At 42.7% G+C, this 27,115-nt stretch overlaps 1 protein-coding gene across 1 annotated transcript; it reads right to left on the bottom strand.

The window, feature by feature from the left end:
• Positions 1 to 41: 41 nt before the first annotated feature.
• UBE2D1 (ubiquitin conjugating enzyme E2 D1) lies at positions 42 to 27,115 on the bottom strand. Its single transcript, XM_075841186.1, has 7 exons — positions 26,910 to 27,115; positions 8,600 to 8,663; positions 8,473 to 8,504; positions 6,946 to 7,023; positions 6,065 to 6,170; positions 3,505 to 3,598; positions 42 to 2,432 (listed from the first exon to the last, which is right to left on the bottom strand). The coding sequence occupies exons 1-7, from the start codon at positions 26,931 to 26,933 to the stop codon at positions 2,384 to 2,386; spliced, it is 447 nt and encodes a 148-aa protein (XP_075697301.1). The 5' UTR covers positions 26,934 to 27,115; the 3' UTR covers positions 42 to 2,383.

Below are 27,115 nucleotides of genomic sequence, written 5' to 3'. Positions count from 1 at the left end.
AGCAAAAAACTAAAAACAGAATGAATAGACGACAGAAGAAATAGTAGAAAAATGCACTTTTATTTGTATGGAAAAAGCAACAGATCTGTAAAAGATTTGCGATTTGTATTATATTGCCCATATGAAAATTAAACTTGTGTTCACATTGCATTAAACTGGTCAAGTATGCAACAGAATAAAAAAAAAAAAAAAAGAACGAAAAAACAAACAACTTTTCCCCGTAACTACGAGATCAAGAATTACAAGTGTAAAGTTAATTTCAGTTTTTAAGAAATCTGCAATCACTTAAACTTCTTAGATGATTTCACCATGACAATACAAAGCTTAGGAAGGGGAGAAAAAAATTTTTTTTTTAGTTTACTTACAAAGTTAAATAAATTTAGTCTATACAGTAAAAAATACAAATTAAATAGTGAGCTAACAGCGAAATCTGAACACAGACAAAACAAACAAACCTTTCATCATTAGAAGATGCGGAGATGCAGGTGTCTTAAAAACAGCATTACACGTAGTTTGCAAGGTACACAAAAACTTTAAAAAGTACAGTCATTTTACTGGAGAAAAAAGGAGTAGAATTATTCCCACACCTATTTCTAAAAGTCTACGAACATTTGTAATCATTTTTTTTTCTTATTGCTCCAATGCATCCAAAATGAAAAACGAAGCATCCCACTGTTGTGTCTGCATAGTTGCTGTAGACTCGTCTCCATTGTTAGGGTATGTTCACACGCTGAGAGGCAGTTACGTGTGAAAAGACAGACTGTTAACAGCTGCCTCGTTTCACACGTAAAAGCTCCTCCTCGTAATTTACGAGGCGTCTGAGACGCTTGTAAACCTTGAGCCGTGCTTCATTGATTTCAATGAAAAACGGCTCAAATTACGTGGCAAAGAAGTGCCCTGCACTTCTTTGCCGAGGCAGTAAATTTACGCGTCGTCGTTTGACAGCTGTCAAACGACGACGCGTAAATGACAGGTTGTCTGCACAGTACGTCGGCAAACCCATTCAAATGAATGGGCAGATGTTTGCCGACGTATTGTAGCCCTATTTTCAGACGTAAAACGAGGCATAATACGCCTCGTATACGTCTGAAATTTGGCCGTGTGAACATACCCTTACAGACCACACACTGTGTACGTAGTCTGCAGTCATACTCCCTTCCATTTACAGAAGTGGGGACACATGGCAGAAAGTAGGACTACAGGGTCAGTCTACACAGAGCTTGTTAGTAGTCTAGAACCATGGAGAATCCTAGGTCTGGATAGGAGCTGTAGACCAATAAACGGTAGGCATTTTTACATTTAATTGCAACGGTGTACATAGCCTTTAATCTACTGTCCTAGGAGCTGGAGCTTTGTTTTTCTAATATGGAGCTCAAAATCATCTACTCCCCCCTGTTCATGGAAATCACTAGTGAGAGCATACAGAATACAGAGCCGTCTAGATCTGTATTCGGCATGCCCTGTCTAGCAGCAGCCACAATCACTCAATGAAAGAATAGAACAAGACGCATGGGATCAGACCTCCATATGAGAGCTCAGGACAGTACGTTAGGGGATTAACTATACTACATCAATTTCTAGAATATATATGATCTGTACTTTTTAAACAAAAACGTAAGGATAAATGTCATATTTAACGATTAGGGCCCGTTCTATTTGGCACCTGAAGTGTTAAAACTTGAGACTTACGAACCTGGACCTAAAGAAGACATCTCGGAGAACACGGATAAGGCAGTGGTGTGTACATTTACACTGCAGCATCCATGCTCCGAAGACAAGCTGGATATAGCGAGATCAATGCAAGTAGCCAAGCACGGCTACCTCCTCAGCCCCCGACATCAGCTCTTCTTCGAGTTCTCGGAGCGGTGCCTAACATTACAAACCAGCAGCATAAACGATGGAGCATTTTCCTATACTTGACAATATTATACTGCTCTATTTCTACAGAGCACGGTTCCCCGATTCTGCATGTGACCGATTCAGGTCAACAACAGATTGTACACACATTGGCCAGATAGTGGTGGCGACAGGAGTCCCAGACAATACTCTACTAAGGAAACCAAGTACCATAACCTGAAGTATAGGACGACAATGCTCCAGATCATGTATGCTGCTGGGTTAGAAGAAATCAAACTGTAGGTAAACTTAATATGAAACTTTACCACTTCAGGTGACGGTCATTCCAACGGGCCCTAAAGTATAAATTAGGATTCCCCTTAAGTGATATTTATAGGTGTTTTTGGAACGTCTGGAGAAATATTTAAATGTCTAAAACGCAAAAAAAAAATAAAAAAAAATGTCGGCCTGTGGAACAGTAAACTGTGCCGGGATTCTTCTAATCTTGAAAAACCTAGAATGTACAGTACACTGGACTATACAGAGCTCACACGCCTGCATATCTCTGAGTCCAATCTTTTGCTATTCTGTTGTATCTGTGGAGAGAAGAAAAAAATAAATAAACAGTTTGAAACGTCAATATAACTGTATTAGGACATGTCAAGAGCTCCTACTAGTAGGCCATATAAAGAAGCTTGAAAACATCCTCTAAAAGGAATATTCTTCCTGGAATTGCTCTTGGAGCCTTCTTGATCTACCACATGAGCAGGTGCATATCGTACAGTAATACACGGCAGCCATTATTACATAGAACCTCTCCTGCCAGGTTTACATTAGTAAATACTTCTATTTCCCATAAAACAATCCTGGAGCGCCATTTCTTAGTACTCTGTTGTGCCATTCCTCGGTTATTCCTCCTGGTTATTATGAATAAATTGACAAGTGGGCGTTGTGATCCTTTGCCAATGGGGTGTATCCTGCACTACTCAATGACCTAATTTACGCAAATGTTTTTCCAGACAGTGTCCGCATGGAAAATAAAACATAAGCAGCATGAACCATGTAAGTCTGATTTGTGAAGGAGTCGCACAGTTAAGTCAACGGGGACCAAAAAAACAACAGCATACGGACACCATCTATGTGCACCCATATTACACAGATTAGTTGCGTAGCAATGCTAAAAAAAAAAAAAAAAAAAAAAAAAAAAAGGTTTCCCCACAAACAGGAAGTACAGAAATGTTTTTTGATGGCTGTAAGAAAAAGAGTAAGACATACTGAAGTCAAACACGGACAGAAGTACCTCTTACGGATGGATACAGACTGTTGATATAAAAAAAACAAAAAACGGACAGCTGTGTGAACTCCTGCAGCGGCAGGCTCAGTAGATCTCCGGACAGGAGTATAGCAAGTGAAGAGTGTACAGAATGTGTTTCCTTTATACAAGATTCATGTGACTGGTTGCTATGGGCAACAAGGCAAGTTTTTCCTCTTAGCGCCTCATTTATTATAACTTTCTATGACTGTCATAGCACCTAATTTATTATAACTTACTAAGAGAAAGACTTGCCTTGTTGCCCATAGCAACCAGTCACAACTCATTTTTTTTTTAGCGAAGTGCCATTATTTCCAAAGCCATGGCTGTTTGGGTTCGGACCCACAAAAACTTACTTTTCCTTGTCTGTCTTATAGATCTGTGCAATGTCTGGTACTAAAGGATCATCAGGGTTGGGATCACAAAGTAAAGAGCATATGGACAACAAAACTGGAAAAAAAACAAAACAAAACCACAACCATAAGAATACAATTGTTTAGCGCTACAAGAAGCAGAACACACTCACATTTCACTAGGACTCATGGCCACAGCATATATGAAGGGGACACCTCAATGACCATAAAGTACATTCTCCTGGTAGATCAGGCAGAGCAGAACTGAATAGAAACATCTTCTGTCAATAACCATGCATGCTACAATACACAATGTATCAGCCCTATAGTCACAATGTTTAGCGGGCAGGAGGCACCGGTACTTTTAAGCCTTTATGGGTATCTTACAAATGCCATTACGTAACTAGCGGGTACGGAGCTTACACTGTAGAACTCCTAGAACCACTGAATACAGTGCCTGGAATCAGTCTGGAAAGGACATTTGGACAATGTCAGCCAATCAGGATCCGAAGGAGTGTTCTTAGCAATGCTGATTGGCTGAGAGAAAACAGACATACAAAGCTCTCCTCTCAAGACCCCACCCAAATGTCCTTTTCAGCAGGAGGTCAGGAATAGTAATAGTGAACCCGAACACTGGTCCTGGGAGCTGTACAGTAGGCGCCCCTTAGCACCCACTAATTTAACTTTTTATTGGTATCTTAAAAGAAGCCCTTTTTTAAAGAGCCGTCTTATCAGAGACGGTACCTGCCCCGGCTGCTATGGCTTGTGCGCTGCTATATGGCTACAGGGAATCTTTCCAGTGTTCATAATTTACTGCAAGCCTCCGACAAGAGGGAAGAGACTTGGTTCTTAGTGAATCACAGCAAACACTTTATATAAATATAGTAGCAATTGCTGCTCCTGACACTTTGTGCACTTGTGAAGACGGTTTATTGGTGAGGAATAATTGGTGACATCTGTCTAAAGCAATGGGCCCGTCTGCTGCGATTGACTTTTTCTGCCTAAGATGCCATGGTTCATTAAAGCAGAGCTACACCGTCCATAACAGCTCATTCTAAAAGCGAGACTCAATTAACCCGAGCACAGATCAAAAAGTGTCACTTCAATGTGTCAGAAAAAAGTAATAATGTCCTTTGCGCCAAAAAACGTTGGAACCGTGATCTGGAGGCCGTATTTTCCATGCGTGTGATCCTGTGTAAGGCCCAGTTCAGAGTTTTTTTTGCACTGATCTTTTTGGCCTGGGAATAAACGCCCAAAAATGGCTGAAGACAAAAAAATAAAAAACCTGGCGCTCATTTGAGCGTTTTTTACAGCATTTTATGCCTGCTGTCCTCAATGGTGAGGGCCGAAAAAAGCAGAGCAGGTAAAAATCTGCCTTGAAATTCCTGGAGAAATTTTGAGGCAGATTTTTTCTGCCTGCAAAAAACTGCGTGAACTAGGCCTTCGGGTTACTTCAGTATTCAATACGGAACAGTATTTAGCATCGTAGTGCAGTTCATGTTATTCCATACAATGGGTGCCCACTAGAAAAGGGCTCTAAAAGCGAATGCAGCTCAATACACTGCACCATATGGAGCATGCGGCCTTTTTTATACAGACACCACATTAATCCAGACCCATATAACACAGATCCTTAATATGAGTGTACAAAGGCCTTACTGGGAGGTCGAATATATTTGATGGATGCAATCTCTTTAAAAGCGAAAGTCTACTTAAATGGATAGTTGAAGATTTAGAAATATATGAAGGTAAAATCAGCGTGGGTCTGCGAGTCGGGGTACCACGGATCCCAAAAAACAAAGGGTGTTGGTTTTAATATAAGAAATGTATAAATATGTTGTTTAAGATACAGGCTGGTTGACAGGTTCATGCAGCTTTGTTTTTATTCCCCTTGCCAATACAAGAGGCAGGGTCCCCAGACAGAATTAGCACCATGCGCCTATAGTGTCACTCCCATTCCACGAGAGCTCTTATGGGCAGGGACCTCTCTAATTTTGTCCTGTTTCTTCATTTATTTGGATTACTTGTTTGTTACTTTACCAATTGTAAAGTGCTGCAAAATATGTTGGGGCTATATAAATAAAGATTATAGCCAGGTACATCTGTGCTGCTACTCTCACACTGAATAGCTTAGTAACCAAATTTTGGCAAACACTTCACGGACACCTGGAACACGAATATATGGTGGTAATGGATTAGATCCACTGTCTCCTATACAGTTTACAATGAGCTTAACTAAAGAAACATCGTGGGCCTTGTCCGAGAGAGGTTTGCTTCTCTGAACCAGTGTTTTCCTAATGCAAGATTAGGTGTTGCTGGGCAACAGGTCGCCTGGACCAGTGAATCGGGTGCAATTTTTGACCTTTTAAGCCATCTGGCCTTTGTTGCTGCGATTTCCCCCTCCTCCACATTCCCCTTCCTACTCCTCTTTTACGGTGTCTGCTATGGTAACGGTTGTATGTCATTAGCTATATATGTATGTGACAATGTTAACGAGCTGCATTGTTAATTATAGTTAACAGGTGACAAAATGTAGCCGTTGATTTCTCATGGTGTCATTTACCTTTTGATATAGTCAGTGCTGGAGACCACTGGGACCTCAAAATATCAAGACAAATGCTTCCATTGCTGTTTATATTGGGATGGTAAATTTTTGTTGTGAATGCAACCTGAAAGCAGAAAATAAGTGATACATTGGTAAAGAAAATGCAATATTGAATAAGAAGTTTAGCCTGTATACACGGAAGCACCGGATACAGCTACAGACTTGCTGTATGGCCATGGTTGTATGGACAACTCTGTACAGGTTTCCAAAACATAGCAGAAAGGAGCAGCAGACATCCAAGTAAAAAAAAAAAAAAAATTAGATTTTTTTTTTTTCCCACCCATTTTTTAGCAAAATTTCTACTCTGAGTGAGCCGAAAGATCTTCAGTACGGGCCAGCCGGAGCAAAACATGACAGAGATGGTGAATAGGCGGTCACTTCATTTACATGGATGTCTTCTGATACGTTCTCCTACCATCCGTTGACTTGAGGACCTTTTTCCTATTTTTTTGCATATTAACTTTTGCTTTTCCTGCTCCATAATTGAAAAATATAATTACCACAACACTTATATTAGAAAGCGTCAGCAATTTACCCCCCCCCCCCCAAAAAAAAAAAAAAAAACACATCTCCAGGTGACCTGAAAGTGGTACAGCCACCTACTCTTCATGGTGCGCAGTCTGCATTACTCTTGTGATCTACTGGCTAAGGATTAGTTCTGTTATTTTTCCACTGACTTCTAGGAAGCAGAGAACATCCAGTGTAAAGAGTCTGGTGAGAACAGTCACTAGTTGCGGGTGACGTCCTGCAGATCACACGGTTTTTGGGAGAATCTGATGAAGTATACACAGTCGTGTGTAATGCAGAAGTGCCTTACAATGGCTAATGCATGTTCATACCTTCGGTGGCTTGAATGGATAATCTGTTGGAAACTGGATTGTGAGATAGAAGACACCACCTTGATATGGACTGTCAGACTGGGGGGGAAAAAAAAAAAAAAAGTTACCTAGAATGTACTCAATACATTACAACCCAAGTAAATTGTAAAATGAACAAAGTAAAACAAAACAACAACCTAGTAAAAGTCCTTTAGTCCTTTTCCTTGATGCTGTACGGTCATATATTGTAATCCAAACAGTGTTGTGGGGGGGGGGGGTGCATATTGGTCAAATGAGCATCCATTCTGTGCACCCCTCTAGTGCACATAAAATAGGTTTGGTAAAAGTGAAGGGGCCATAATACTTTTTGATTCGGTCTGGGAGGCAGTGCCTGCAATAGAGACCTGATCTCTTACAGAGAACCTTTCACCAGCTCATACATGTGCAGCTGAGTGCCCCATGCAACAGGCAGCGCTACACAAACCTGGTCTCACTTTAAACTAGGTTTCTATCCTCCACCGTTATTTAGAAATCGGTGCCGTTATATTTGGCGCCAGATATGTAAGTGACCCCCTGAACTGTCAATGGGACGTTTATTTCTAAATGGCATGGGAGCGTGTTCCTTATCGCTCTGACACTGTCCAATCAACTACAGACCGTGTGAGAGCAGCTTGTGCTGTGTGATCTCTCCCGCGCGATCAGTTTTGTTGTTCTGCAGAGAGCGTGCGCATGTGCCCTGCAGAATGACAACGGATCTCGCGGGAGAGATCACACAGCACAAGCTGCTCTCACACGGTCTGTAGTTGATTGGACAGTGTCAGAGCGATAAGGAACACGCCCCCATGCCATTTAGAAATAAATGCCCCAATTACCGTTCAGGGGGTTATTTATAATCGGGCGCCAAATATAAAACACAGATTTCTAAATAACGGAGGACAGAATTTTTTTTTTTCTACGGTGAGACCAGGTTGGTGCATTAGTGCCTGTTACATGGTGCACTCCGCTACACATGTATGAGCAGGTGAAAGGTTCTCTTCAGTGCAGGAGATTGCATGAAGTGTTGGTACACAAGTAGCAGATTTTCTGCAACAAAATCCACCTGTTAAATGCAGATTTTGCTATGGATTTCACCCCTTCTACATTGAAAATGGTGAAATCCGCAGTGAACATCCAGAACTGAATGAGAAAGATGCGGATTTGAGAATCTGCAGCATGCTTCGATTTCCGTGGGGAAAATGCTCCGCAGCACGTGGATAAGATTTTTTTTAAATCTCATCCTCTTGCCTCCAACAGTCTTCCGCCTGCAAACTCAGACAAAAAAATCCGTTGTGTGCAGAGGGCCTTACAGGTTAAAAAAATGTCTTTGCTCTGTTTTCCTTTAACACATGTATAACCTCAATAACCTAAGAAAATAGGTGCCTCACAGGAGACACCAGAGTGCGGCACAAGGACTGCAGTATGAACTTGTTGTGCAGTCCGTTCCCCACAATAGATAGCACTTTGCTGGGGTTTATGCACAGAGAAGATATATAAACAATATATACTTACTGGTCCCATGATTGTTGCTTGCCAGTGAAACACTGCAGAAAAGAAAAAAATATATATATATTAAAAATATTACCACAGCACACAGGGAATAACATATAAAAAAAATGCAGCAAACTATTCAACTTACAGTCATCTCCGACTGGTCCTGCTGAGCACTGAGCAGGAGGGTCGCGCTGCAAGTCAGTTAACTCCTAGAAGAGGAAAAAGGAAGGAAAGATTGACCAATAACTTCAGGAAAAAACACCTGTCACACAAAGAAGGATTTGCGTGTGTTAAATGAAAGCGCAAAAAAAGCCAAAAAACATAATAGTGGAGTTTATTCATTCAAATGCATTATAGGCTCGCCATTCCCAAACTGGTTTGCAGAAATATTACTTGGGAAAAGCCAGGTGAGTATTAGAAGTTTCTCACAGAAACATGAGCCAAACTCAACGGAAAGTTACCCCCACGACAACGCTAAGGCCTGTACTAACATGTATGACGCTAGGAGTCCTGCCTCGCTGGGGGAAAACGGTCCCGTACTGAAAACATGTTTACTGTACGGAACAGATAGATAACTATGATGCTAGGAGCCCGGCTCCCTGAAGTGTGTTGGGTCCAGGAAATACTGCCGACATACGGTCCGTATATCATGGACTGAACATGCTCACATGAATCCAGCCTAAGGATGGATTCACACACACCGCATAGTGTACAAAACGACAAAAAAAAAAAAAAATACAAACACCAAAAGCCAAGAAGGTTTTAAAATAAACAGTGTCAGCCGATAAAATCGGCCGTTTTGCATCCGTTCCGGGCCGGGCATATATGGACAGTGACATCGGGGGCAACTCCTGTAGGTGAATCCCCATGTGGCCGGTGATTCCACTTCAGGAAAAACCCCTGTCGTCTGTGTCCATTTATGGACACTAAACATTACTGGCTTCGCCTGGTCTGGAATCCCCTGTCACAGAGTGTTCGGGGATTCCGCTTCAGGAGTTTCCCCTGATGTCACTGCCCAGATATGGACAGAGACATCAAGTGCTCTGTCCAGGAGCAGAATCCCCGAACACACAGGGATTCCGCTCCTTCAGGGAGCTAAAGTGCGGCTAGCAGATAGCAGAGCAGGGAGATACCTCCCTGCTCTGCTATAGTGGCGTGGCTACAGCAGTAGCAGCCGCCATCGGCCATGTGAGGTGTCGCCGGGCCAGGGCGCTTTTAAAACAATCAGGGGAAGGGAGCCAGCGCAGTGCATCTCCAGCATACAGCCATTCGTCCGAATGGCATAAACTCCTCCTCCTCACATGCACTCTGCGCTGTTAGGAGGGAGCGAGCAACGGAATACATGGCCATCACTCGGGACACATTCCGGATAATGGCCGTGTATTACCCGGCCCCATAGACTTCTATGGGAGCCGGGCGGCCGGGTAAACTGCCAAAAATAGGGCATGTCCCATTTTTTGACAGCCAGGTTTCCTGGGCCATCAAAAAAAACACGTCGTGTGAATAGCCCCATTAGGGGTCTATTGTTCCTACTGCAGCCGGGTGATGCCCGTTTTATGAACGGCCGTCACCTGGCTGGGAAACCCTGTCGTGTGAATGAGGGCTTAAAATTAATGGCTTTTTTTTTTTTTATTATTTATTTCTTTTACAAAACGCAAAATAAAATGTGTGTGAAGGAGGCCATTAAAATAAACAGAGAGAACACTTCTCTGGCCATTCAGCAAGGTCATAGGGAGGCCGTGTATGGTTTCCAGATAAGCATCCATACATAGTGGTTTTCCTTCAAGTTGGGAGAAGTTGGAGGCTTTGGAAGAAAAGTGGTAAATGAGGTTCAACACTGATAAATGTAAGGTTCTGCACATGGGAAGGAAAAATACATGTCACCATTACATACTTCAGGAAGCCCTCCTGGGTTATTTTTCTTGCAAGTGTAATGTAGTGTACTGTGGACATGTGTAGTGGCTGACCTGGTGCTGTAGTTCACAGGCCACCGCTACATCCCAGGCTGACACGGGCTCACTTGATCCTCATTTTTATTCCCTGCTTCTGATATAGGGACCAGACATCAGGCTCAATGCAAGTTTATGGGCGCCTCGATGCGAGTCTGACTTGCATGGAGAGACGGACATCCAGTCCCTCCAGCAGACGCTGCAGGATTTTAGTTGTCAGCTTACAGATCACATGACCCCACATCAGCGGGGAACGGAGCGGCATCCCGTGAAATACAGCACCAGGTAAGTCAATACACATGACTAATATTGCGTACAGTGTGACACCAGTACACAAGAAACATTACAGCTTGAGTGGATTCATAGATGGGCAACTAAAGTAATAAATGGACTGGGTGGACTACAGTATCCAGAAAGATCACAATTAGGGTTATTTAGAAACAAAAAGACGGCTGAGGGGATGACCCAATAACTATGTATAAATAAATCAAAGGTTAATAGAGATCTCTCTCATGGTCTATTTATACCGAAGACCGTAACTATAACAAAGAGGCATTATCTACATCTAGCGGAAAGAAGGTTTCTACACCAACATAGAAGGGGATTCTTTACTGTTAGAGCAGTGAGAAACTATGAAAACTATGGCTATAGCCATAGGGAATTCACTGAATGTCTCGAGTAATAATATTACAAGTTATGGGTACTAGATTACAGTAGATCTTTGTTGATCAAGGGATTTAATCTCATTGTCCGAATTGGAGTCGGGAAGGAATTTCTCTAAAATGAGGAACATTGACTTCTACTGAAAATGTAGATTCAAAAGAAAGGCAAGAACCCTCATGAGGCAGAATAGGTTTAACCAGATGGACTAATGTCTTTTTTTCCGTCTTACAAGCTACGTTACTAAGTCACGCAGAATTTTGCAGTACATTTGGACTATCACAACATCTGCAGAACGATTCAATGAACTGCTGTGTGGTCACGGTGAAGCGGACACAACCTTCTGACAGGCTACCGGTATTTTCAAAACACTGATAATTCTTTTATAAAGTATAAAAAGGATACATTTCTTTAGACCGTCCTATTCACAGTTTTTTTTGCAGGCAGACAAACCTGCCTCAGAATTCCTTCAGGAATTTTGAACTGCTTGCACATATTTTTCCTGCGTTTTTTCGTGGCATTTAATGCCCACAGCCATTGAGGCTAAAGCAAGGACCGCAGGCAAGAAACGCCACAAAAACGCTCAGAAACGAGCGCCGCGTTCCTGAGGAAAAAAAAAAAAAAACCCTACCTCCCATATAAACAAATGAGGGCCGATTTTGGCATGGATTCTGAAGCTGGCTTCCACGTCAAAATCAGCTCCAAAAAAATACCTCTGTGTGAACTGACCCCAAAGGAGCTTTTGTGAGAAGTCGCCTTTAAGGCACAAAGATAAAACCTCAGACAGATTGTTTTGTTGTTTGATTTTCCGGCTCAAAAATGTGATACATCTAAGAAAGGAAAACCTAACCAAAAGCCTCTGCATGACATGTCACATCTAGAGGCAGCAAGGTGGGAAAAAAAAAGCTATTAGCAGCTTCACACTTTACATCCAACACATGAAGCCAGAAAATATATGCGGCGCAGAACTCCTACAGATTGCAGAGATTAAAAACAGAAAATCACATCAGAGAAGGGGCGCAGAAATCTTTCCATAGAAGGCTTTGTGTGAACATGCATCACAGCATTATTATAGGACTACAAAGAAATCATGTGAAAGAAGGAAAGCAAAGAAATCCCTATGTCCTCTGCGAGGCATCGACACCTTACTATGTATATGTTCACACATTATGATGAACTAACACAAACAGCTGTGCAAATTTCCCCCTAAATACTACTTATGGAAGGGAGTAATAACTTATCTATTCTGGGCAACCTCCTGGTGCCCCCTGCATCAAACTAGCCCTGATGCAACGTCACATGGAGTGACAGCGCAACGTCACACTAGGACTGGGACAGTTATAGGCAATTCCAAGAATCACAGAAAATCTGTAACATCTACTTAATGTTTTCATTGCAGTTGTATGCTTATCCATTTAAGTCAATGGGTGGAAAAATAAATCCATGAGTTTTAGGATGAAATTTTCACACTGCATCAGAAAATCCACAAGGACTTGAATTGAAGGCATCTCAAGGGCAGAAATCACACCGAAAAGACGCAACAATTTCAGAGTGTACAATTGTACTGGACTGTGGTCGTCTCCCATGCAAATAAATATGGCAATATTCACATTAAATAGAGTATCCATCAACTTTACAACCTCCAGCCATTAAAGGTGTTGTCCACTTCAGATCACCTCTTTCTATAATCTTATTAACCCTCAATCAGCCTCTAGTTCTGGATAAATACAGACACCCACACATAACAGACTGCCATTGATGTCAACGGGCACCATGTAATGTAATGCTTTTCCCTGCAGGGCTGCTGCTAGAATCCATGGAGCAGATATCTTCATGTGGTACAAAGTGTGATCACAACTCAGAGAAGTGGACAGAGTCTATAGCCACACTTGGAGTAACCTGGCTACATTTATCATCTATGGAGGCTTTATGCTGCCCCCTCCTCACACCCACTCCTGTGTAGCCCCTTTCAGTGGCAATATTTTTACAGGGTATACATTACAAACGTTGCAAGCCTGTCCTCTGGAACAGGAGACGCTCTTTGCAGCCTCTCTCATTAACAGATGAATGAGGTCCTATATGAGGACCCCACCTCTATTTTGTAATCATGACAGCCCCTTTGATTTTAAATTCTGCATATCAAAAAGTTAGTCACATGGCATGCAACTGCCAGCCACCCTATGCCCTAAAACAAGGAGGCAACAGAGTAGACCAGGGGTCAGCAACGTCCAGCACGCCTATGAAACTACAATTCCCAGAATGCCCCGACAGCCTTTGGCTGGAATAAAAACACCTTTGCCTGATAGGATATGTAGGAGTTGTAGTTTCAAATCAGAGTGCCCAAGGTTGCTCACCTGGGGAGTACGGATTCCATTATGAACTTTCCTACATCTCCCTATCCCACGTTTACTCACATATTGATATCCATCAATGTAGGTTTACTGCGGTCACACAGCTTCTCCTACCCCTACTATTCCCATGGTACTATTTAGCTTCATATCTTGGCCACAGATCAGTACAGTGAGCTTCTTACCACCACCTTTATGTCATGGTGTCTAGTGGGGCTCATAAGAAACCTATTCTCAGTTTTAGGCCCACACTTAACATCTCATTTCCTATATTGTTTAGCACGGTTGTGGAGTGGTTGGCACTGTTGGCTTGCAGCACTGGGGTCATGCATCCAAATCTAAGGGCATGTAGAGGACATGTTCCTCCCGTGTTTGTGCATTTCCTCAGGTACTCCAGCACAGACTGAGGAATGTGTTAATGTTGATAAGTTGCATTTGTCTGTCATTAACTGGTTCCCGACCGCTGGCTGTATATTTACGGCCTGCGGTCAGGGTCCTTAAAACCCGAGCCATAGACTTTTTACGGCTCGGGTTTTAACTTGCTGCCCGCGCGATCGGGCAGCTGAATGTCGGGTCTCCTGCTGTCAGTGACTGCCGGGGACCCTGAGGAGAGGATAGAATCAGCTTTCACTGCTTCTGTCTTCTCCGATGTGTTTTTACACAGCGTTCAATGAATGCTGTGTATAGGAATAGAGACAGCAGCAGCGGCGCTGTCTATTCCTCCCGGTGATCATGTGACAGGTCACATGATCGCCGGGTGCCGTTAGTGACAGACTGCTGCTAGGTCTTACAAGACCCAGCACAGCCCTATTAGTGACAATCGTCACTATGAGAGGGCTGATTTCCCCTGTAACTGGGGCTGCTGTGCAGCTCCAGTTACAGTGGAAAAGATGGTGTAAAAGAAAGAAAAAAAAACATATAAAGTTCCCCAAAGGTCTTTTTTGACCTTTGGGGGACAGACCACAGTAATAAAAAAATAATAAAGTAAAGTGCAAAAAAAATGTAATAATAAATACACATAAAATACCCACCCCCAAAAAAAAACAAAAAACTTTCCCCCCGCCAATCATTGTTGTTACGCTAGCGCTGACCCAATTACCCTAATATAGACATGTAATATATTAAAATTTACGGTAGACAATGACGATCACAAATAAAACGTCTATTTTAGGTTAAAACTATGTTATTACCCAAAAAAAATAGCTGAAACTTAAAAAAGCTTATTTTTTTACTATGATTTTCAAACTTTATGAATAAAAATTCTAAAATAGCAAAAAAGGTGTGTATAAAAACGATAAAAAATGAAACCTGCATTGTCTACGGAAAAAACGTCGCAAAAATCACGTCGTTAGCCCAACAAATAAAAACGTTATAGCCATTTAACTAACACGTGCTAAAAATGGCTAAACGGTGTCTGGTCCTGAAGGCGCAAAATAGCCCGGTCCTGAACTGGTTAACTATCATAAATAAAATATACCAATAGTGGTTACGTCTCCTGACATAGATTTGGCAAATGTAGGTATACCAGAAGCCTGGAACATGTGTATTTTATCAGAATCACTTCCTTTATGAGAAACTTTGAAGCCTTGTATAAAAAAAACAAAAAAAAAAAACAAACATAAATCTTCGAGAAGGCCACTTAAACCCCTTCCCTCTTTAGCCACTTTTGACCTTCCTGACCGAGCCTCATTTTTCAAATCTGACATGTGTCACTTTATGTGGTAATAACTCCGGAATGCTTTCACCTATCCAAGCGATTCTGAGATTGTTTTCTCGTGACACATTGGACTTTAAGTTACTGGTAAAATTTGCTCGATATGTTCAGTATTTAATTGTGAAAAACACCAAAATTTAGCGAAAAATTGCAAAAATTAGCATTTTTCTCAATTTAAATGTATCTGCTTGTAAGACAGGCAGTTATACCACACAAAATTGTTGCTAATTAACATCCCCCATATGTCTACTTTAGATTGGCATCGTTTTTTGAACATCCTTTTATTTTTCTATGACGTTACAAGGCTTAGAACTTTAGCAGCAATTTCTCACATTTTCAAGAAAATTTCAAAAGGCTATTTTTACAGGGGCCAGTTCAGTTGTGAAGAGGCTTTGAGGGCCTTATATATTAGAAACCGCCAAAAAGTCACCCCATTTTAAAAACTTCACCCCTCAAAGTATTCAAAACAGCATTTAGAAAATGTCTTAACCCTTTACACATGTCACAGGAATTAAAGCAAAGTAGAGGTGAAATTTACAAATTTCATATTTTTTTTGCAGAAATACATTTTTAGTACAATTTTTTTTTAGAACACAGAAGGTTTTACCAGAGAAATGCAACTCAATATTTGTTGCCCAGTTTCTGCAGTTTTAGTAAATATCCCACATGTGGCCGTAGCGTGCTACTGGAATTAAGCACCGGCCTCAGAAGCAAAGGAACACCTAGGGGATTTTGGGGCCTTATTTTTGTTAGAATAAATTTTAGGCACCATGTCAGGTTTGAAGGGCTCTTGCGGTGCCAAAACAGTCAAAATCCCCCAAAAGTGACCCCATCTGAGAAACTACACACCTCAAGGAAATTATCTAGGGGTACAGTGAGCATTTTGACTGCACAGGTTTTTTACAGAAATTATTGGAAGTAGGCCGTGAAAATTAAAATCAACATTTCTTCAATGAAAATGTAGGTTTAGCGATTTTTTTTCTCATTTCCACAAGGACTAAAAGGAGAAAAAAGCACCGTAAAATTTGTAAAGCAATTTCTCCGAGTAAAACAATACCCCACATGTGGTAATAAACGGTTGTTTGGAGACACGGCAGGGCTGAGAAGGGAAAGAGCGCTATTTGGCTTTTGGAGCTCAAGTTTAGCAGGAATGATTTGCGGAGGCCATGTCACATTTACAAAGCCCATGAGGGGACAAAACAGTGGAAACCCCCCACAAGTGAGCCCATTTTGGAAACTACACCCATAGAGGAAATTATCTAGGGGTATAGTGAGCGATTTGACCCCACAGGTTTTTTGTAGAAATTATTGGAAGTAGGCCCTGAAAATAAAAATCAACATTTTTTCAAAGAAAATGTAGGTTTAGCTTATTTTTACTCATTTCCACAAGGACTGAAGGAGAAAAAGCACCACAAAATTTGTAAAGCAATTTCTCCCGAGTAAAACAATGCCCCACATGTGGTAATAAACGGCTGTTTGGAGACACGGCGTGGCTTAGAAGGGAAAGAGCGCTATTTGGCTTTTGGAGATCACATTAAGCAGGAATGGTTTGCGGAGGCCATGTCACATTTGCAAAGCCCCTGAGGGGGAAAAAACAATGAAAACGCCCAAAAAGTTACACCATTTAGGAAACTACACCTCTTGAGGAATTCATCTAGGGGCGTAGTGAGCATTTTGACCCCACAGATGTTTCATAGAATTAGAATTGGGCAGTGAAAATAAAAACAATCCTTTTTCTTCAATAAGACGTAGCTTTAGCGCAAATTTTTTCATTTTCGCAACAAATAAAGGAAAAAAAAGAACCCAACATTTGTAAAGCAATTTCTACCGAGTACGGCAATACCCCATATGTGGTCATAAACTGCTGTTTGGGCACACGGCAGGGCTCAGTAGGGAAGGACCGCCATTTGGAGTGCAGATGTTGCTGGATTGGTTTCTGGGCACCTGTAGGCCCAAAACAGTGGAAACCCCCCAGAAGTGACCCAATTTTGGAAACTACACCCCTCAATGCATTTACCTAGGGGTGTAGTGAGCATGTTAACCCTGCAGGTGTTTTGTAGAAATTAGTGTGAACTCGATGTTGCAGAGTGAAAATGGGATTTTTTCCACAGATATGTGGACAATATGTGGTGCCCGGCTTGTGCCACCATAACAAGACAGCTCTCTAATTATTATGCTGGGTTTCCTGGTTTTAGAAACACTCAGATGTGAAATAATAAAAATAAACCCCTGGGAAGTGACCCCATTATGGAAACTGCACCCCTCAAGGCATTTATTAAGGGGTGTAGTGAGCATTTTCACCCCACAGGTATTTTCCATAAATGAATGCGCTGTGGATGGTGCAAATTAAAAATTTATATTTTTCCCTAGATATGCCATTCAGTGGCAAATATGTCGTGCCCAGCTTATGCCACTGGAGACACACCCCAAAAATTGCTAAAAGGATTCTCCCGGGTATGACGGTGCCATATATGTGGAAGGAAACTGCTGTTTGGGGACGCTGTAGGGTTCAGATGGGAGGAAATGCCATTTGGCTTATGGAGTGTGGATTTTGCTTGGTAGTAGTTTTGTTTGGAGTCTTACTGGTGTTTCCGTTTATAATGTAGGGCATATGTAAGCCGGGCGGAGTATATAAGGGGCATAGTCAGGTGGTATAATAATGGGGTAAAAAAAAACAATAAAATAATCCATAGATGTGTGTTACGCTGTGAAGCAATCCTTTCTGCACAGGCTGGTGTCGCACTGATATATGGCATCCTTTACTCCGCACCTTTGTAGTTTGGGGAATTTTGCTAGGAAGTGTTGTCCTGGTATAATACGGGCACCGTCGCTTCCAGCGGATATGTTTGGGCCCTCCCTTTCCTGGTTCCCTAATTTTAGGTCCTTGATAAATCGCCTCTTCAAACAGAAGAAATGTTCCCCTCGGGCACAACTGCATATTTTTTTATTTCCTGACTTATTGGAGCCAAAACTAATTTTATTTTTTATAGACGTAGCGGTATGAGGGCTGGTTTGTTGCGGGACGAGCTGTAGTTATTATTGGTACCATTTTGGGGTACATGTGACTTTTTGATCACCTTTTATCCTATTTTTTGGGATGCCAGGTAAACAAAAAAACGCAATTCTGGCACAGCTTTTTTCGTTTTTTTTTTATACAGCGTTCACCACGCATTATAAACTACATGTTAACTTTATTCTGCAGGTCAGTACGATTCTGGCGATACCTAATTTATAGAACTTTTTTAATGTTTTACAACTTTTTTCACAATAAAATTACTTTTGTAAAAAGAATGTATTTTTTCTGTCGCCAAGTTGTGAGAACCATAACTTTTTAATTTTTTTGTCGACGGAGGTGTATGAGGGCTTGTTTTTTGCGGGACGAGCTATAGTTTTTATAGGTACCATTTTTGGATACGTGCGACTTTTTGATCACTTTTTATTCTAACATTTGTAGGGCAAAGTGACTAAAAAACAGAAACTCTGGTAACGTTTTTTTTTACGCTGTTCACCGCGTGCAATAAATAATACAATATTTTGATACCTCAGGTCGTTACGGTCGCGGCGATACCAAATACATATGGTTTATTATTATTTTTCAATAATAAAGGACTTGATAAGAGTAAAAGGGGGATTGTGTTTTATTTGATTACTTGAAACTTTTATTATTTGCACTTTTTTTTTACCCTTTTTTTACACTTTTTCTCAAGTCCCACTAGGGGACTTGAAGGTCCAACGGTCAGATATTTTTTTTTCTAATACATTGCACTACCTATGTAGTGCAATGTACTAGATCTGTCAGTCATTCACTGACAGCAAGCCGACTAGGCTTCGCCTCCCGGCGGGGCCTAAATCGGCTTCCGTAATGGCAGAGCAGGAGACCATTGTGTCTCCTGTTGCCATAACAGCAGTCGCCAGTCCTGATTGCCTGTCAGGGCTGGCGATCTGCTGGTAACCGCTACGATGCAGCAATCGCTTTCGATTGCTGCATCGAAGGGGTTAATGGCAGGGATCGGAGCTAGCTCCGGTTCCTGCCGTTACAGGTGGATGTCAGCTGTACAGTACAGCTGACTTCCACCGATGATGACGCCGGATCAGCTCCTGACCCGGCGCCATCTTGCCGGCAGCTACGGAAGCTGATCAGGCTCCGCCGGGCGGATCTTGACCGGCTTCGGTGCTAGGCAGACCGGGAGGCCAGTATTAGGCCTCCGGTTGCCATTGCAGCCACCGGAACCCACGCAGTTTCATTACTGGGGTTCCGATGAGCTGCAAACACCTTAAGTGCAGCGATCGCGTTTGAGCGCTGCACTTAAGGGGTTAATGGCGGGGATCGAAGCTAATTTCGGTCCCCACCGTTACAGCCGGATGTCAGCTGTAAGATACAGCTGAGATCCGGTGATGATGGCACCGGCTCAGCTTCTGAGCCGGTCCCAAACATTCGGCGTACATGTACGGCAAGATGCGGGAAGTCAATGCTTTCCATGACGTACATGTACGGCAAATGTCGGGAAGGGGTTAACAATAACAACGATCATGAAAATGACAGAGGTCTCATAATTTTTTAGCCGACATACTGCTGTGGGCATTGCAGTAACATCAAGATATGTAAAGCCTGAACAAAAATGATTTAAGTTTGCTTGCTTGGACTAAAGGAGGTGGGGGGGGGGGGTGGTCTCCTCACAGCCTGCCAATAGTAGTCTATGAAGAGGGGGAGCAGGGAGAGAAAGACAAAGACACACTGCCAATACAAATCTATGGATAGGGGAGGGGTAATCAAGAACAGGGTGAGAAACAGACATGCGGCAGCTTCTGGTAAAGTTTATATTTCACTCCAGCTAAACTGCTCACTACTGCTGTATAATCTCCTCTAAAGGTGCAGCACATGTATATATGTGATAGAAGACCAGGATTCTCTTCTGTGTGAAGACATGATAGCAGTCAGACTCCACCCACTAGCTCTGGGAAAATTAAACAACAAGGGCTCATTCACACGACCGTTTCAGTTTTAGAGACCACAAAACACAGATCCTAGTGGCTTCCGTGTGCGATCAGTTTTTTTTTTTTTTTTGCGCACTCATACACTAGAACTGGTGAGAAGGAACACAAATCTGGGCAAGAATAGGACCGGTTCTACAATTTGCAGAATAGAAACACTGATCTGCACAAAAAAAATGAATGATTCAGCATGCTATCCGCAAAAAAAACCAGATAGGGTACTGAAGGAAACAACGGTGATGTGCATGATCCTGCAGAAGGGGGGGGGGGACTGCTAAAAACGCAGAATATAAGTCATAAAATGGCGCGAAATAGTGTTATTCCCCATGTACACAGATGACAGCTTATTCTGAAAGTCCCCTAAAAAGTTAGGTACACATTAAATTGTCGTTCCAATTACAATCTCCTGCATTGGCAACTGTACTACCCAGTGTGCACTAGCGTCTACACACCCAATTGAAGCAACACCTTAACAATCCATTTTTATTTTTTTTAGATGCGGCATTGCAACAGTTTTAATGATAGTTCTAGGGTTAGGAATGGATCTCCCACTATCGCCCTTCTTTGTGTGAGCGATATGGCTTTGCTCACAGATGGACAGTCATGTTTAGGAGAACAGAAGAATCTGGGCAAATAGCCTAATTTGCCAACAGCATTTACAGATCTTGTGGCTCAGTCTTGAGGTCGGGCATAAGATCATACATAGCATTTGGTGGGAGCGATCAATAAAATGAGACAGATGTTACATTCAAGATAGAGAACAAGAGACCAAACATTTCTCATCTAAAATTCCAAGACCATTACATACCTAGATACTCTATTGATTTTTTTTGTTTTTGTTTTTTTTACAAAATCGGTGACATCTCCTGCTGAAAATACCACTGGGAAGAATTACTATAAAAACCTGTACCCAATATTCCCAAACACCTGAAATGGAGGTTTCAGAATCCCAGTAGAAGTGCATGGAAGACTCATATAACCTAGATTATGTGGAACTAACTTTCTCCTGAATGATGCTAGAAAGTTTCTCACTGACCATGATCCAGGTGAACGATAAATTGTTTAAGATCCGGTACCCATGAGCTTGGACATGAAATGGCAGAGGAGGGGGGGGGGGGGGGTCGGTGGAATACCCACCTTTCTCTACCCTTTATTTTTCAGCACCCCAATTTTGCGCATGAGTACTAGGTTCTGTTTTGAGACTATTCAAAGGTATTGACGCTTTAGGTGGATACATCCCAGATACACGGATTTGTTTGTTGCCATTTGCCTAGTGCAGGTTTATGTTGACTATTATTTGTGAGGGGGCTCTTTATTATGTCAGAATATGCTTCATGCATTTCTTCAATAAAACGATTGAAACAGAGAATTTCAAGACAACAAATCCAAGAATGTTTTTAATACCCCTAAACCATTGTCCACATATGAAAAAAAAGCAAACCTAGTTCTTGTTTTGGCTACAGACAGTGCATGTTCTAACACAATAAGCCTCTATCATTGGAGCTGGAGTAATGGGCTGAGTGCCCAGTCCAGGCCTTTATGTATTTGCTACACCCAGTTTCAGATTAAGTAAACATTATCTGACCCATCTCTGATTACCGTAGATGTAACTGGATATCTGTTATAGGTTTTCCGCAGCATTATCCACATGTATTACGCACTGATTTTTCTGCAGATTTCACCCCTTCTACAAGGAAAAGTGTGAAATCTGCACATGCTCTGAATAAGGTGCAGAAAATCTGCATTAATTCCGCTGTGTGCAGGGGGCCCCATAACACTTCGTTTTCAGTCAGCTTGACGAGGGCTTGATTTTTGGGAGATTTTTAGCTTTTATTGGTACCATTTTGGGGCACTATTAATTCCTGTTTTTGGGAGGCAGAATTAACAAAAACAGCTATTCTGGAAATTATAATTGTTTACACCGTTCACCCTGCGAGATAAACATCTTAGGCCTCATGCACACGACCGTAGTGTTTTTCTGGTCCGCAAATTCCAGGACCGTGTTCCGTGAAATGTCATCCGCAGTTCATCCGTATGTCCTCCGCAGTTCATCCGTATGTAATCCGCAAAATGCGGATGAAAAATAAAAAGCCTAGGTAAAACATGATGACGACAGAACTCATTCCCGGTCGTCGCCTAGCAACACTTCCGCAAATCCGCAAAACTGCGGATGACACACGGCGGTGTATCCGCAATTTCCACGGGCCCATTGACTTCTATTGGCATGTCCGCACCGCATTTGCGGCCCATAATAGGACATGTCCGTAGTTTCTGCGGCACGGATGTGCGGACATGCGGAGAGCCGTGAAAACACGGATAGTGTGTATGGGCCCATAGAAATGAATGGGTCCGCAATTTACCCGTGGATTTGCGGTTGAATTGCGGACGCAAAAACACGGTCGTGTGCATGAGGCCTTAGTTTTACAGGACTATTTGTTACGGATACTCCCCATGTGTATTTTTTTCAAATAATTTAACCCCTTCCTAACATTTGACGTATCCATACGTCATAGCCGGGTCGGGGGGGGGGGGGGGGGAGTATGTAACAGGCTCACGGAGTGAACCGGCGCCATACGATGCGGGTGTCAGCTGTATGTTACAGCCGATACTTCACTAACGAGCAGGATCGCACTCGATCCCGCTTATTTAACTCGTTAAATGCCACGGTCAATAGCGACCGCGGCATTTAAATCATTAGAAAAAGAGGGGGGGCGACACCCTCTAGCAGCTCATCGTGCCCCTTCCAATGCAATCGCGGGGTGGCAATGGTTGCTATGACTGCCTTAGTCGCATGTACCCAAAAATTGTATCATTAAAAACTACAGCTTGTCCAGCAAAAAATAAGCACTCATACCACTTAAATCGACGAAAAAAAAAAAAAAGTTATGGCTCTCACAATTTGGCGACAAAATACGTTTTTTACACTTTTTACTTGTAAAAATAGGAAAATATAGACAAAACTATATTTGGTATCACTGTAATCGTATTGACCCGCAGAATAAAGTTAACATGTTGTATTAATTGCACAGTGAATTGCGTAAAATACTATGTCGGAATCGCTGTTTTTTTTATTTTCTACCCCACAAATAATTTTTTCCCCGTTTCCTAGTAAATTATATGGCATAATAAATGGCGCTACAGAAAACTACAACTCTTCCCGCAAAAATCAAGCCCTCATAGAACTATAATCGACAGAAAAATAAAGAAGTTATGGCTTTTGGAAAGTGGGCAGGAAAAAACTAAAATTAAAATCTGAAAGTTGTTTATGACAGGAAGGGGTTAATGTTGTGTAAGGAAAAAACTTTATTTTTGATTTTTCTGTTAACGTTAACATTTATATTTAGTCCCACTATGGGATTTGACTATAGGATTCTTTGACTGCTCATATAATAAACTGCAATACTTGCCGTGCATTGGGCTGGTTTCACATGGGCACGTTTGGTCCATGATAAGGACCATATGTCGGCAGTATTTCCCGGACCGGACACCGTTCAGGGAGGCAGGGCCTCCTAGCATCATAGATAACCGCTAGGAGCCTGGTCCCCTGAACTGGGATTGGTCCGTGAAATACTGCTGACATACAGTCCATATATCACGTACCAAACACTCGAGTGGAGCCGGCCTTACACGGACATGCATCCAATTACATCTTGCATCCAGCAGGGCCTACTAAGCGCTGGGACATAGCAGAACTGGGGCCATTGCTAGGCCAAGGCTATCATGGCGCACCCCCCCCCCCCCTCCAACTGCGTCACAGTAGTGTAATAGTGCTAATGGGCTTATGGAGGGAGCCAAGTCCCTCTATATCTCTACGTAGGTGCCATGGTCAACATGGATCCCGGCCAGTACAGCGGACACCGGCTGCGGATGGCACAGCTCCTGAGCCATCCTGACTGTAATAGTACAGCGAACCACAGGTACACTAGGGGCTCATTGCAGAATATTAGGAGCATGTGCATGGGCCCTTCTTCATACAGGGGCAGCTCCTGTGCTCCAGGTGTGCTCAGCTGCTGCTCACTGTACCTGGCGCTTCAGAGGCCTCACCTTACATTCCCTGCCTCTAGCTCAGGAACGATCCTCACGGCTCATTAACTCACAAGCTGTTCAATACATTCCCAAAAGCCCTTCAACCAGGAAACTGCATTCTCCTCCCAGGGCTGTGGAGATTCCACATCATTGCCTGCATATCTATAGATTGATGAATCAGAGCAGATTCCTGGCCAGTCAGGGGTTACTCAACACTGAATCACATGAGCGGAAAGGAGTCATCAGATAGTCTAGAAGTCAGCAATAAAGACGAAACTGCTCAGTGTTGACATCATTACAGGGAAGGCAAGCAATGCTGTACTGCATAGAAACTCACGTAATCTACATGAGAGAAGTCATACTGCACCAGAAATAGGAGCGGCTTTATATTTCAACATATCTTAAAAGGGAACCTGCCATCCTATTTGGCTACCAAACTGGTCCCAGCATTTGGTACGTCTTGTAAAATGAGGATTGATTTGTATCACCTGGTTTGTCTAGATAAACAACTTTACCGCCATATCCAAGTGCTCCATTTCTCACCATTTCAGACTGATCAACGTCACTCTTAGCCCCACTGAAATCACGCACATGTGCCGCTCACATTCTACGTGGCATACGAGTGGTATGCTACCTGATCCGCCGGAACACGTAAAAGTACTACTGTGAATGCGCCGTGGCATCCACAATAGGATGTTTCGGCAGATCAGGTAGCATACTGCACCAGAGGGAAAGCGAGCAGCGCAGGCGCGAGACTTCAGCGAGGATGAGAGTGACGTGGCCGCAGTGTGCCCACATCAATCCTCAGCAAGCAGGCTAAAATGGCGAGACACGACCGCATGTGTCAATCAAGTCGTTTATTTGGACAAACAAGTTAATACAAATCAAAAGGTATGCGGGCAGAAAGTTTTACAAGAACTACCAAACGCTGGGACCAGTTCAGTAGGCAAACAGGAGCCGACCGTTCCCGTGTGCATTTTACCAGTCTATACAGGTCATAAAAGGAAGACCCTAGTAAGATCAACTAAGGGGGGCACATAGTGTTCTATTCAGAACGCTACGCAGTATCATTAGCTACAGGGAGGCAGTATTTGCATAGACATGAGATTCAGTATACGTCTGTATCCACTTGATGCTCCGCAGCAGACACACAAAGAGTTAAGTACACCAAACCGACAAACAGGGGTTTCCAGGAGTACAATATGTTTTTGCGTGCGGCGGCGGCACCCAGAGCCACAGAGAAGAATTCGCAGGACATTACCCGCAACAAGAACTTACCAAGATTGTCGCTATAAAATCAGGACAGTCCTGGAAAATTTGGGAACGTTGGCCATGTGTGCTCATACCGCACGGTTTAGCGGTGAATGGTATATTTCAATGTTTGGCCACTTTGTATGCGCTTTTCATCGATTACAAACTCTGGAGAACCTTTTCAAAGTAACTGAGCAAAACAGATATACTAGGTTATGTCTAAGGCAGGACTTGAAAGGACAGGGCAGGACTTGTGTGTCATGCACCGCCCCCTCAAACCCTGCACTAGGTATACCATAATACTTACCTTGAGCTTCCCTTTAAAATTTATTTCTCATCCACTGGCCAAAGACGCAAAGATTTACCCCCATTCTTTGGGGTGTAGACATATTGAAAGGCCATACCTGCAGAAATGCTGCAATGATTTATTTTCGATGTGACATCACTGTAGTGTGTAGCCATTCGGTAAAATCGCTGTTCACTATCCCGGTGCACGTTATTGCCATGCTGTGACATCACTCAGACTCCACAGTGTTTATTATGCCTGTTCTTTGACATCACTGTGTGAATTATTCCCAAACGGTTACATCACTATATGCAATAGCCCTTTCCTATGACGCCCCAGCCTTTATCATCATGTGCTGTGACATCACTGTGCCGAATCCCTGCATGGTGACATCAGTGAGACTTATTTCTCAGCGGTTACTTTACATTAGTATCTGTGACATCACAAGATTAATTATCCCTGTGCAGTTTTTTTTTATCCCTGTTTGACATCACCGTCTATAATTACCGTCCTGTGACATCACTGCGGCGCATTTTCAGGGGTGTAGGTATATTAGGTGCAGAGGGAACTGGTGCATTATGTGGCACGACTGTTCTGTGCCAGATAAGAGGATACGAGTACTATAAAGTGCAAGTAAACTAGCACCGGGCCCATTAACTTCCAGTTCCCCTTCTCCCTTTTTAATCAAGTCCAATAAATGCTCGGAGTGACAGGATGGCTTTACAATCAGTTCTATACTCCTATATAGGGTGGGATTTAATAAGCCCAATGAAAAGGAAAAGTGGAGTAGTTGCTCCTGGCAACCAATCAGGTTGCTGCTTTTATTTTTCCAAGGGCCTCCGAGAAATAAAAGGTGTAATCTGATTGGTTGCCATGGGCAATAACCCCACTTTTCTTTTGCACCGGTTTTGATAAATCTCCCCCATAATGGTTATCAATGGCGACTGTCACTAACCGAAAATCTACAGCAGCTTTATTCTAATAAGAAGAAGACATACTGGCTCACAGCATAGGAATAATCGTGTCATAATGGGGGGCCAGAAAATCACTGGAGACATAAGCGAAATCATCTATAAAACTGAATGACGTGGTGGTGGTGGGTAGTAACTAACACCGAGTGCTCTGCCACTAGGGGGTGCTACAGGATGGTGGTGCTCGGTGTGGAGATGGATGGAGATGACAGAGCAGCATAGCAGGCGGCCTCCATTGTTCCCCCCCGTCACACTTACTTTCTGTATTCTCTTTAGTGCCATGGAGCAGCTCTGTAGAAGAACGGAATCTAAGACAGGATGCCGGGCTCGTAGAGGAGAGCTGGTGCTGGTGGCTCGGGTGACGCGGGCCTGTCACTGCGGCTCTTCTGTGGTGAAGAGGAAACGAGTCACTTGCGATAACTGCCGGCGCGTATCCTGAATCACTGTGGGCGGAGTCTAGCGCA

This window comes from Rhinoderma darwinii, chromosome 11, assembly GCF_050947455.1.
Source record: "Rhinoderma darwinii isolate aRhiDar2 chromosome 11, aRhiDar2.hap1, whole genome shotgun sequence".
Classification (NCBI taxonomy): Eukaryota; Metazoa; Chordata; class Amphibia; order Anura; family Rhinodermatidae; genus Rhinoderma; species Rhinoderma darwinii.
The sequence above is the reverse complement of the archived record's forward strand: the minus strand, read 5'-3'. Positions and strand labels throughout refer to the sequence as shown.

Coding starts and splice junctions, on each gene's coding strand:
- UBE2D1 (XM_075841186.1), bottom strand. CDS start 26,933: ATGGCACTAAAGAGAATACAGAAA. Junction 7,024..8,472: donor AAGCAACAATCATGGGACCA/GTAAGTATATAT, acceptor TTTCCCCCCCAG/TCTGACAGTCCATATCAAGG. Junction 6,171..6,945: donor ATCCATTCAAGCCACCGAAG/GTATGAACATGC, acceptor TTCTGCTTTCAG/GTTGCATTCACAACAAAAAT.